The 12,602-nt window shown below is 41.6% G+C and overlaps 1 protein-coding gene and 1 long non-coding RNA gene across 6 annotated transcripts in view; one reads left to right on the forward strand and one right to left on the reverse strand.

The window, feature by feature from the left end:
- TERF1 (telomeric repeat binding factor 1) overlaps positions 1 to 1,331 on the reverse strand; it is a 33,924-nt gene extending 32,593 nt beyond the window's left edge. For all 5 annotated transcript variants that reach the window (XM_046020507.1, XM_046020497.1, XM_046020479.1 and 2 more), the window contains exon 1: positions 1,015 to 1,331. In XM_046020507.1, coding sequence (XP_045876463.1) covers positions 1,015 to 1,321 — 307 coding nt within the window. In that variant the 5' untranslated portion in view covers positions 1,322 to 1,331. The remainder of the gene's footprint in view (positions 1 to 1,014) is intronic.
- A 215-nt stretch (positions 1,332 to 1,546) lies between these two features.
- Positions 1,547 to 11,998, forward strand: LOC123927039. Its single transcript, XR_006815353.1, has 3 exons — positions 1,547 to 1,681; positions 4,540 to 4,663; positions 11,916 to 11,998. It is a non-coding gene; the product is annotated as an uncharacterized LOC123927039 (long non-coding RNA).
- Positions 11,999 to 12,602: the final 604 nt, after the last annotated feature.

Consider the following 12,602-nt stretch of genomic DNA (forward strand, 5'->3'; position numbering starts at 1 on the left):
GTATTAATTATGGTAATTAAGCCAAACCGGAAGTCATACTGATGTTTCCAACCCAAATTCATTGACAAGTAGATAACTGTACCCTCTTCTCCAAAATGGACTTTTAAAATAAATCACTGTAATACACTAATTTACGACTTAACTTTCTCATTCATGTTAACTAACCATGGCTTCAGTGTTACCCGACAGAGCTGGAGGAAGGGTTCTTGAATTGGAAGATAAGGCACAAGTGTGGAACATTCCCTTGAACCTACCAATACTGGAGGCAGCTTAATTAGCCCACTCTTCTATAAACTAAAATTACTTGCCAAAGCAATGGGATTACCATGAAAACGAAATGTGTCAATATAGTTTTACGAAGTATTTAATTTTATATTAAATAGCAGAGCACCTTTCTGTTACCACTAAAAAAGCCAGGCTAGTCTTCTCTGTGAGTCTGTGTCTTTGTTGGTCAAAAGCTGTATTGTCTAAGGAGTACATTTCACTGACAGTTATTTCTTTTCTGCAGCCTATAATGTGCAAGCAGGCCAAATGGGATTGGAAATCTCACAAAATAACAGAAAACCCCGGTGCTTGGATCACTTGGAGGCCATTGTGACCGCTTCATAAACGCCATCACAGGAATACCTGAGTCGAAAGAAACAACAACTACAAGTGCCAAAGAAGAAAAAGGACTTGGGACACTGGGCAATTTTATACATTTTCACTCACCGAATCCTGTATCAGTTCTACAAGGGTGGGGGGGGGGGTCTTATACTTTTTACTGAAGAGAAAAAACAAGACTCTGAGAAAAACTGAGAAGCTGAAAACGGGCCAATGCGAGATTCGAACCGACCTCCCCCTCAGAGCCTCGGTCTCTCCGGTCGACCGCCGCAGCAGCCCCCGTAGTCACCGACCCGACTCAGTATACCGCGCAGCTAACCAGGCCTCGACCGCCCACCGCCGTTCCCGCCCCGCTGCGCGTCGTCGCCCCGGCCCCAGCGCAGCCCCCCGCCGGGCCTGCCCAGCACTCACCTTCGGCACTGTCGCGGGTCCGGCGGAAGTCCTCGGAGCGACCATCGCGGAAGGCCCGGCAAAGAGAGAGACAGAGGAAATCGAGCATCCAGCCGGCAGCTATCGCCTCGGCCTCCGCCACCGGGCCCGAGGCCTCTTCTTCCCCGGGGGCCCCTACCTGCACTTGCCACTCGAGCAATTCCTGGCACTCAAGTTGCTCCTGATCATCTCTCGGCGTTTCTGCCATCCCCTCTTCTGGGGAGTCCGCGTCCTCCCCATCCGCACGACCCCGCGGGCTCTGAACCTCTACGGTAGCACTTTCCGCCATGTTCAATCACTCGAACTGGTCCGCCCCTCCAGGCGCCGAGCGAGGATTGGCTGGTGCAGAAAGACCCTGGGCGTGCCCCCCGGGTCGCGTCCGCCGGTGGGAAACCACCAATCACACTGCCAGGATGAGCGAGCGCTGCTTTTGATTGGCCGAGGCCTGCTCCCGCCTCTGGATGTTGAATTCGCCGCGGCATTGGGGCCGGGCTTTGCAGGTCAACGGGGCTACTACAGATCCGGCTACCTATGAGATTAGGAAGTGAGGAACCTGCTTTACAGTCCTGATAAAATGCAGTATGGACGGGAACGGAAACGCGGTTAGTTAAAATAGAAAAGCATCTTACCCGCGGGGTACTTCAAAAAGGTAGGTTATTAGAACTTGTCACCGTTATTTAAGGGTAACGCTTCATACGCTAGTATTCGCTTAAGACAGTATGCGATCCCCAACCAAAACCATTCCAACGGACGTACACCCATGCCTCTCCAACCTTGGCGCGCGTCACAGTCCGCTCAGGGGCTTGTTGAAACGTAATTGCTGGGCTCCACTCCCAGAGTTTCTGTTCTGTAGGTCTGGCTTGAGTTCTTTGAATTTGCAAGTCTAACAAGTTCCCAGATGATGCTAGGCTGCTAGTCTGGGGACCGCATTTTGAGGATCACTACTCTAGAAAGAGTGTATTACTATGGAAATGAATTTAATTAGGGTTTTAAATAGATTATGGAGTTCAGCTTTTAAACAATAAGGGAATACTTATTTTGGACTTTAAAACTTAAGAGCGTAAGAGGGAACAGCGGGCTCTGGTTATATTCTGTTTCTCTACATGAGTGATAGTTACCTCTGGTCATGATTTATGCACTTTTCAATATTGAATATTAATGAAAAGTCTACCTTGAAAACATATCCAACATTATCAAGGCTTTATATGTTTTCATTTTACACATTTGTTAATTGTTTTAAGGCCATAGTTTAAAATGTGGAGTCATTTAAATAAAGCACTATATTGTACCCATTAAGAATGCCTAGTTTGGAATATCCTCTGCCAGTTATCCACTAGCTGGGTGACCTTGGACTAGTTGTATCTCAGTTTTCTATTCTGTATGTTGGACATAATAATCATACCCTCATCATAGATTTTTGGGGAAGATTAAAAGACTTGACAAATGTAAAGAGTTTAAAAGGAAACCAGGTGCATAAGTGCTCAATTAATATTAACTGGACAAGCAGGACATTTGGACTATCTGGAAGAGAGAGTGTTAAGTTGGAAGGAATTGCACCTTCAGGCTCTAATGGTGCCATGGAAAGTAAGTCGCGTTTGCAAACAATACAGGGGAACAGAGTCTGAGGAAATAAGGGTTAAGGCACATTATGAGCAAAGCAAACAAACCCCTGGTTTCCAAACTAAAACTTTTTTTGTCATTCAGGGCTCTCACATAGGGCCTTATTTTTCTTCCTTTCCTCCAAGCCTCCACTTCTTCCCAGCCTGGGGTTAAAGGTTATTCTTGGGTATAACACCAGTTTATTCAAAGCTATAAAGTAAACATATTTTCCTATGGCATCATTTTACTGAAAGATTCAGGGAAGTGAAATTTCTTTAATATTTAAAGCAATGGTATGTAATGAAATGAGGTGAACAATTTCTTTTACTTTTAAAGATTGTTTTTAAAGATTTTATTTATTTATTTGACAGAGAGAGATCACAAGTAGGCAGAGAGGCAGGCAGAGAGAGAGGAGGAAGCAGGCTCCCCGCCAAGCAGAGAGCCGGATGTGGGGCTCGATCCCAGGACCCTGGGACCATGACCTGAGCTGAAGGCAGAAGCGTCAACCCACTGAGCCACCTAGGCGCCCCAGGTGAATAATTTCATTAAGATTTAATCATAACCATCAAACAAAATTTTAGTTTAGGGGCTATTACAGCTACATATTACACTCTCTGTCCTCTTACTGGTATTTCACTGAAGAATATTTAAGAAGGACTGGCCTAATAGGGTGGATCAAAAATTATTTTAAAATTTTATCCCACCAGAAAGTCAATAATACAGAGTTTTATTGCATGGGCCAGGAAAAAGGCCTGGATAAAGAGGTCTCATAAAAGAAAAAAGAATAATTTTTTAAACCTGCCCCCATCAACATGGATGGTAGATTTATTCTTCTGAAATAATAGTTTGACACTGCTATGATCAGAAAACTCAGCTGGGTTAAGTGTAAAATAGTTACAATAAAATTTGTAATATATAAGTCCCAATAACACTTCAGCTCTATGTATTTTAATTTAATGCTATGATAGATATAATCAAACACATGACATTTCAGGAAATCTTATGTAATTAGTAAACATTCTGAGATGGGGGAAAATTTTTTTGATAGAAAAGTTTTAGGGGCACCTGGGTGGCTCAGTGGGTTAAGCCTCTGCCTTTGGTTCAGATCATGATCTCAGGGTCCTGGGGTCAAGCCCCGCATCTGGCGCTCTGCTCAGCAGGGAGTCTGCTTCCCCCTCTTTCTCTGCCTACTTGTGATCTCTCTCTCTGTGAAATAAATAAATAAAATCTTAAAAAAATTAAAAAAGAAAGAAAGAAAAAGAAAAGTTTATAAGGTATCATTTCCTTCATGACTGCTTTTCAGGAGCTGGATCCTAGTAGTTTGAGGTGAAGGAATGGGTGAGTCAAGAGAAAATCTTAAATGTGATTTTGAAGTCCTCCCTTGGGTAAAATTAGGAGATTATATTTCTTGCAAACTTGAATTTGTGGATTGAGATCTGTAACTGCTACACTTATTTTTAGTTAGAGTTTTATGAGAGGAGAGATTTGAAGTGTTTTGGGATGTTTCTAGGAACACATCATGAACCAAAGACCGAAGTTTTGGGGATACAAATGTGACTTCATATGACATGTGCTTTCTAACCATTAGAGCTTTTCCACAGTGACATATTGCCAGGTACTGATTTCTTACCACTAGAGTCATTGGTGTAATGGCTGGCTGATCGCCAGACAAAGATACTGTGGAAAGATTCTTCTATGTGGAAAGATTCTGAATCGTATGACCCACCCCCATCCCTCAAATTCATCTATTGAAACCCTAATCCTCAATGTTACTATACTTGGATATTGGGCCTACAAGGAGGTAAGTAAGGTTAAATAAGGTCATAATAGTGAAGATCTGATCCTGTAGGTTTAGTATCCTTGTAAGAAGAGACACCAGAGAGCTCTCTACCCTCTTTCTCTCTCCAGCCATGGGAAGATGCAGTGAGAAGGTAGCCATCTACAAGCCAGGAAGAGAGTTCTCAGCAGGAACCAAAATCAGCCAGTACCTTGACCTTGACTTGCCAGCCTCCAGAACTGTGAGAAAATAAATGTATGTTGTTTAAGCCACCCAGTCTGTGATATTTCATAGGGAGCCCAAACTAACTAATATAGATTCCCATAAAGGCTAGATGACACTCCCCATGTTGTTGCAATTCCCAAGACTGTTTTTGCCTTGGACTGTTTTCTAAGGAACACTTTGAAACCTATAAATTTCTTTTTTTTTTTTTTTAAAGATTTTATTTATTTATTTGACAGAGAGAGAGATCACAAGTAGGCAGAGAGGTAGGCAGAGAGGCAGGCAGAGAGAGAGGGGGAAGGTAGGCTCCAAGCTGAGCAGAGAGCCGGATGCGGGGCTCGATCCTAGGACCCTGAGATCATGACCTGAGCCGAAAGCAGCGGCTTAATCCACTGAGCCACCCAGGCACCCCGAAACCTATAAATTTCTTAAATTATGTTTACCATGTTAAAAATGTGTGGGGCGCCTGGGTGGCTCAGTGGGTTAAAGCCTCTGCCTTCGGCTCAGGTCATGATCCCAGGGTCCTGGGATCGAGCCCCGCATCGGGCTCTCTGCTCCGCGGGGAGCCTGCTTCCTCATCTCTCTCTGCCTGCCTCTCTGCCTAGTTGTGATTTCTCGCTGTCAAATAAATAAAATATTAAAAAAAAATGTGTCACTACTATAAGCTAATGGTCTCATTATGAATAATATAAACTCTTTTATTTCTGTACTTATAACTGTCTTTTGATTATCCAAATTATATACAGATTTTCCTTGATTTACAATGGGGTTCTGTCCCAATAAACCCATCCTAAGTTGAAAATAATGTTAAATCAAAAATGCATTTAATACATGTAACCTACTGGACATTAAAGTTTAGCCTGCTTTAAATGGGCTCAGAACACTTACATTAGTCCACAGTTGGGCCAAATTATCTAATACAAAGCCTATTTTATTATAAGGCGTTGAATATATCATGTAATTTATCAAGAACTATACTGACAGTAAAAATAGAATGGCTGTATAGGTAAAGAATGGTTTTAAGTATATTGGTTGTCTACACTTATGATCACATGGCTTACTGGGAACTTCAGCTTGCTGCTGCCTGGGGTCATGAGAGACTATCTTACCAAATACTACTAGTGGGAAAAGATAAAAAGTCAAAAGTCAAAGTATGGTTTCTACTGAATCACGCCATCATGCAGTTGAAAAATCGTAAGTTGAACCATTGTCAATTGGGGATCATCTTGTGTACTTTCAAAGTATCCTTTTTTACAAAGTACTTCTTGTGTGAAGTGCACTTAGCTGGAATTGTGCATGGTGAACATAAAGATGTTATCCCTCTCCTTCAAGAATCATAAACCAGGGCGACTGGGTGGCTTAGTGGGTTAAAGCCTCTGCCTTCGGCTCGGGTCATGATCCCGGGGTCGTGGGATCGAGCCCCACATCCGGCTCTCTGCTTGGCGGGGAGCCTGCTTCCTCCTCTCTCTCTCTGCCTGCCTCTCTGCCTACTTGTGATCTCTCTGTCAAATAAATAAATAAAATCTTAAAAAAAAAAAAAAGAATCATAAACCAGGGGCGCCTGGGTGGCCCAGTTATTAAGCATCTGCCTTCAGCTCAGGTCATGATCCTAGAGTCCTGAGATTGAGCTCCACATAGGGCTCCCTGCCCCGCAGAAAGCCTGCTTCTCCCTCTCCCACTTTCCCTGCTTGTGTTCTCTCTCTCGCTGTGTCTCTCTGTCAAATGAATAAATAAAATCTTTTAAAAAATAAAAAAATAAATTAAAAAATTAAAGAATCATAAACCAGTTGGGACACACCCATGCCCACATACACACACTGTATGTAGACATCAAACTAATGAATGATGCCTACAGTAATCCTAATAGGAGTTTGGTGGAGGGAAATGGTCTAAGCCAATGAGATTTTGGTAAGAAGGTTTGAGGAGAGGTCCTTGTATCCTTGCAGGCAGAGAGGACAGAAGAGAGAGCTGGGTGTACACTAATTCCTTTTTTAAAAGTAAGCTTTATGGAGCCTAAAGCACTACTTTTGCTGTCCTCGCAAACAGTTCTCAACTTCAGTGATCCATTAAATTTTCTCAGTTGGCTGAGGTAGACTTCAGAGTCACTAAATCAGAATTTTAGGGGCAAAGTTTGAGCATTTGTATTTTTCAAAATTTCCCCAGTTGATTCCAATACCAAAAAAGGATTGATAGCTACTGAACCACAGAAATAAAATTATAGTAGATAATGCCAGATTGCCACGCTACTTTGAGGTAGTGGATACTAACAGGTAAACACACACAGACACATAACACTATAATAGGAGTAAAAAAGCACACTCTTATGAAGACTTCTTTCTTTTTCAGAATCAATAAATTAATACCAAGGACTAAAAGAATGTTTAGAACTAAAACGAAACAGGTTTCAGGAAGGAACATATTATTTTAGACAATTCTAATTCTTTAGAACTTTAAAAATATTTAGAAGATCTTTGAAGCCCCTTGAGATATTTTAGGAGGTATTACTTGCATTTCGGGATTCGTGTGGGATGTGGCTGACACAATACAAGCATCAGAGAGGTGCTGGCTCGCCGTGCAAGGAAATGCAGCAGGTTGAATGCTGGAGTCGGGATTGACTTCCCATGATCACTGTATTTCACCGCTTTATTTTAAAAAAGAAAAACCTTCTGGTATATGCTTTAACAAATCATTGAGTAGCTAATATTTTGAATAAAATGCATCTGCTAAAAGTGAAAGCAGTAACGTTGTGTGGGAGCACAAGAATATGACTGCAAATAGCTGGAGGCCGGAGGAAGAATGCCGTTTCTATCTATTTGCTCTGGAAATAAACCAGCTCTGGATAAAACAGCATATCCCGGTGATATGTTCTACCCCCAGGTAGAAAAATAAAGGGAAAACTCTTGACCGTAACACTAAGAAATAAATTCTATGGGAAGCTCCTACTTATTAAAGCAGTGCATGTGCTGCGTATGTAATTTTTAATTTTCTATGAGACGCTTTTTTCTTTAAGATTTTATTTATTTGACAGAGAGAGACATTTTTAGAGAGGGAACACAAGCGGGGGAATGGCAGAGGGAGAAGGAGGCTTCCCGCTGAGCAGGGAGAGGGATGCAGGGCTCCATCCCAAGACCCTGGGATCATGAGCTAAGCCAAAGGCAGATGGTTAACGACTGAGCCACCCAGGCACCCCTAGGAGCCACATTTTAAAAAGTAAGAAGAAAGAGGTGAAATTCATTTTAATGTCATAGTTTATTTAACCCAGCATATCCAAAATATTGTTTTAATATATAATCATTATAATACATTACTGAGATATTTTACATTTTCAAAATGTCTTCAAAATCCTGCATATATTTTACATTTACGCACAGATCAGTTTGGAGTAGCCACATTTCAAATTCCCAAATAGCCAGATGTGGCTAGTGGCTACCATATCGGACAGCACAGTACCATGCAGCTAGAATTTTAGGCTCTGATTCAGAAAGATCTAGATTTGAATTTTTTCTCCACCAATTCCTGTTTTCCCTTGAGCAAACTGATTAACCCCTTAACACTTATTTAAAATCAGTTGGGATTGTGGCAGTAGTTACGTGATCGTATAAAAACCTATAAAGTTGTATACCTAAAATAATATAAAATAATAACATAAAAAAAGGTTGGATTTTACTGCTTGTAAGTTATTCCCAATAAACTCGATTAAAAAAAAAAAACACAATTTGGGAAATTCCTGGTTTTAAAAAAGTGGCAGTTTTCCTTTCCATGGACGTCTCAGAGCCACATACTTTTTTTATCCATGGGGATTATGAACTTTTTTTTTTTAAGATTTTATTTATTTATTTGACAGAGACACAGCAAGAGAAGGAACAAAAGCAGGGGGAGTGGGAAAGGGAGAAGCAGGCTCCCTGTGGAGCAGAGAGCCCGATGCAGGACTCAATCCCAGGACCTCGGGGATCATGACGTGAGCCACCCAGGCACCCCTTTACTTAGCGAATTAATTGGGCCCCAAACACAGGCGTCATCCTTAATTCCTTTCCTTACCTCACACAACATGTCTAGTCCTTCAATAGCTTTGGTTGGCTCTACTTTCAGAATAGATCCAGAATCTAGTTACTAACCATCATCTTCATCTCTACCCTCACTCAGCCACAGATCCTCATCTCATTTGGACCCCACTAGTCTCCCAATGGATCTCTTTGCTTTTACCATGGTCTTTTTTTTTTTTTTCCACCTGCTCAAAACCTATAATGATTTGTGATCACTCTTAGAATAAAATCCAGGAGCACCTATGTGGCTCAGTGGGTTAAGCCTCTGTCTTCAGCTCAGGTCATGATCTCAGGGTCCTGGGATCGAGCCCCGCATCCGGCTCTCTGCTCAGCTTGGAGCCTACCTTCCCCCTCTCTCTCTGCCTGCCTCTCTGACTACTTGTGATCTCTGTCAAATAAATAAATAAAATCTTTAAAAAAAAAAAAAAAGAATAAAATCCAGACTCCTTACTAAGCCTAAAAGGTATGACATAACCTTATTTCTATTTCTTTTTTATTTTATTTATTTATTTGACAGAGAGTGAGAGAGAGCACAAGCAGGCGGAGCAGCAGGCAGAGGGAGAGGGAGAAAGCAGGCACCCTGCCAAGCAAGGAGCCCGACACGGGGTTCGATCCCAGGACCCTGGGATCATGACCTGAGCCGAAGGCAGTTGCCCAACCAACTGAGCCACCCAGGCACCCCCTATTTATGTTTCTAACAATAGCTGTTAAAAACCCTGCCCATTGCTCACTCTGCTATAGCCATTCTAACCTTCTTGCTGCTCCTTAAGTAAACCACATTCACTCTTGTCTCAGAGCCTTTGCACGTGCTGTTCCCTCTGACTTGATTGTTCTCTCAAATAATTGCTTGGATCTCTTGCCAACCCATTGCATTCAATGCTACCTTCTTCAGAGAGGCTTTATTTTTTTTTTTAAGTTTTTCTTTAAATTCTAGTTAGTTAACATACAGTATAATATTACTTTCAGGTGTACAATTTAAGATTTTATTTATTTATTTGACAGACAGAGATCACAAGTAGGCAGAGAGGCAGGCAGAGAGAGAGAGGAGGAAGCAGGCTGTCCGCAGAGCAGAGAGCCCGATGTGGGGCTCGATCCCAGGATCCTGGGATCATGACCTGAGCGGAAGGCAGAGGCTTTAACCCACTGAGCCACCCAGGCGCCCCTCAGGTGTACAATTTAGTAATTCAGCACTTCCATACAACACCTGGTCCTCATTACAACAAGTGCACTTCTTCATCCCTATCCTCTATTTAACCAATCCCCCCACTTATGCCCCCCCCAGGTAAACCATCTGTTCTCTGTAGTTAAGAGTCTGTTTCTTGGTTTGCCTCTTGCTCTCTTTTCTCCCCTCTATGATCATTTTGTTTCTTAAATTGTACATGTGAGTGAGATCATATGGTATTTGTCTTTCTCTGACTGACTTATTGCGCTTAGTGTAATACCCTCTAGCTCCATCCATGCCATACGCAAGAAATAAATTCAAAATGGATGAAAGACCTAAATGTGAGACATGAAACCACTGAAGTCCTGGAGGAGAACACAAGCAGTCACGTCTTTGACATTCGGCCGTAGCCACTTCTTACTAAATATGTCTCCTGAGGCGAGAGAAACAAAAGCAAAATTAAACTGTTGGGACTTCAGAGAAGCATTCTTGGATCACTCTGTCTAAATATCACTCATCTGCAGTACTCTGTGTAGCATGTATCACCAACTGATCATACTCACAGCTTAGTTTTTCCTTTAATTGTCATTTTCTTTCATTAAAATGTATGATTTTCGAAGGCAGGTGTTTTGTTTGTCTTGTCCACTGCTGTATTCCCAGGGCTTAGAAAAATGCCTGCGCGTGGTAGGTGTTCAATTAATATTCGTTGAATGAATGGATTCATTCAATACAGTTTTCTTAGACATGACTAAAAGACAATTGATACTCAAAAGAATAGGAAACATTCTTACCAATGAAATTCTTTTCGGAATTTGAAAACTTCAGCTAATAAGTACTAAGGGGTACGCTAAGATTTTGTTGCATCCACTCACCAAAAAAACCAGAGCCTTCTGTTTCTGTCTTTACCCCCTTTAACTTTAGGAGGTCAGACAAAGTTCCATCAGCTAGATACTACTGACGACGATGATGATGATGATTATATCAACCACATCTAACATTTACTGCATGTTTCATTGGTGCCAGGAATTTTCCTAGGTGCATTTTTTATGTATCATCTAATTTAATCTTCACGTCAAGTTTATCAGGTAGATACATTATGATCCTACAGTTTTATAAAGGATGGATCTGCAACACAGAGGAGTGCTGAATCACATATGACCAGTAAGTGAGTTAGCTAGTTAGTAAGATAGAGACCCAGGACCTTGAAACCAGGTGCTCTAACTATGCTATTCCTGCTTCTCACTAGAAGTCTGCCCCAGGGGAGCAGACACCAGCCAGAGTTGGTTTTCCTTGTTGCCCTACTTGGCCTAGAGGTCTACTTCCCCTTTCTCTCTGCTAAAGAATTAAAGCCAAAAGCTCTCATGCACATCTGCTTCTGCCAGTAAGTGCCTACCCCTTCTCCATCCACCTATTTAATCACTTAGGATGTCACAGCACATTAAATTATTCTTTCTCACAACCAGATCATTTCAAATGGAAAAGGATAATATTTTGCCTTATTTAAAAGAATGGATCTGGAGAAATTATTATATTTGACTTATCTCAGGTCACAGTTGCTGGAGTCAAGAACAAACCTTAGTTTTTCTCGTGCCAGGGGACCAAGAGGTTTTGCATGGAGGAGGATGCTCAATTTCTGGTTGGTGAAATTTCAGAATAGAGAGAAGAGAGCCACTGTCAACACCCTTTGGGGCCTGGCGGGGAGTCTCAGAAAGCCACAAGGAGGGGGAACAGGTAGAATTCAAGAGCATCCACATTGGCCCTACATTACAACTCTTTATAAGTCTCATCTACATATGAGCACATTCAGAGCAGGGAGCCAGGGGGTTGGCCTCCTGGGCGGGCTGGCCGCTCAGCAGCGTGACCTACTTGTTACCTACAAACTAGGTAACCTCTTTTCACCTCGGTTTCCTTCTTTGTAAAGTGGAAGTCACTGTAGACGTTGTCTTAAAGAGTTGCTGTGTGTATTAAATTACTGAACCAAAGAAACCCTTAAAATGCTGTCTGGCATACTGTAAACGCTCTTAATATTAGCTCATACTGATTTTCTCCTTTGTCCTGATTCTCAAACATTTCTGTACAGAATCCCTTTGGAAACTATTGGACCTACCTCTATTATGAAGAATCATGTTTTCCTTATCAGTGTAAGTCTCAGTGTTTTGTTTTGTTTCCCCTGAGGGAGGAGGGGACAGGATCACAATAACAGGACAATTCAATGAGCAGAAAAGTATATACTTCAGAACAGTGTGTCTGTCATGCGTGTGTGTGTTGTGTGTATGTGTGTGTAATCCTATTTGTATAAAAATTTAAAACTTGGTCCACATCAATCTATATTAAATATGAATACATTCATGTGAAGGGGAAGTAGGAAAAAATTCATGAGAAAGATGAAGGCCACATAGGGCCCTCTTTCGAGGGGAGGAAAGAACTGTTTTCTAGAAAGGGGATGTAAGAGACCTCACACAGAATTATTTTACTAAAAGAAGATCTAATGTAAGCATTTCACAAAAGTGGGTGGCATGTATGTATTTATTAATTATTCTCTATACAACATAAGTTTGAAATACTTCCCAGAATCTTTTTTAAAATAAAAATAATCAGAGTACAGTTGGGCCTCAACAATTCTTAATAGCAGACTTAACCAGCATTACCTTTCCAGATTAACCAATTCCTTGACCGAACTGACTAGTTTGGCTGCTTACTTTGTCAGCCCTGGTGATCTATTTTTTCTTCCCAGTAGAGGTCACTGTGGAATGAAATATTTGGTTAC

Source organism: Meles meles, chromosome 1, assembly GCF_922984935.1.
Source record: "Meles meles chromosome 1, mMelMel3.1 paternal haplotype, whole genome shotgun sequence".
In the NCBI taxonomy this organism is placed as follows: Eukaryota; Metazoa; Chordata; class Mammalia; order Carnivora; family Mustelidae; genus Meles; species Meles meles.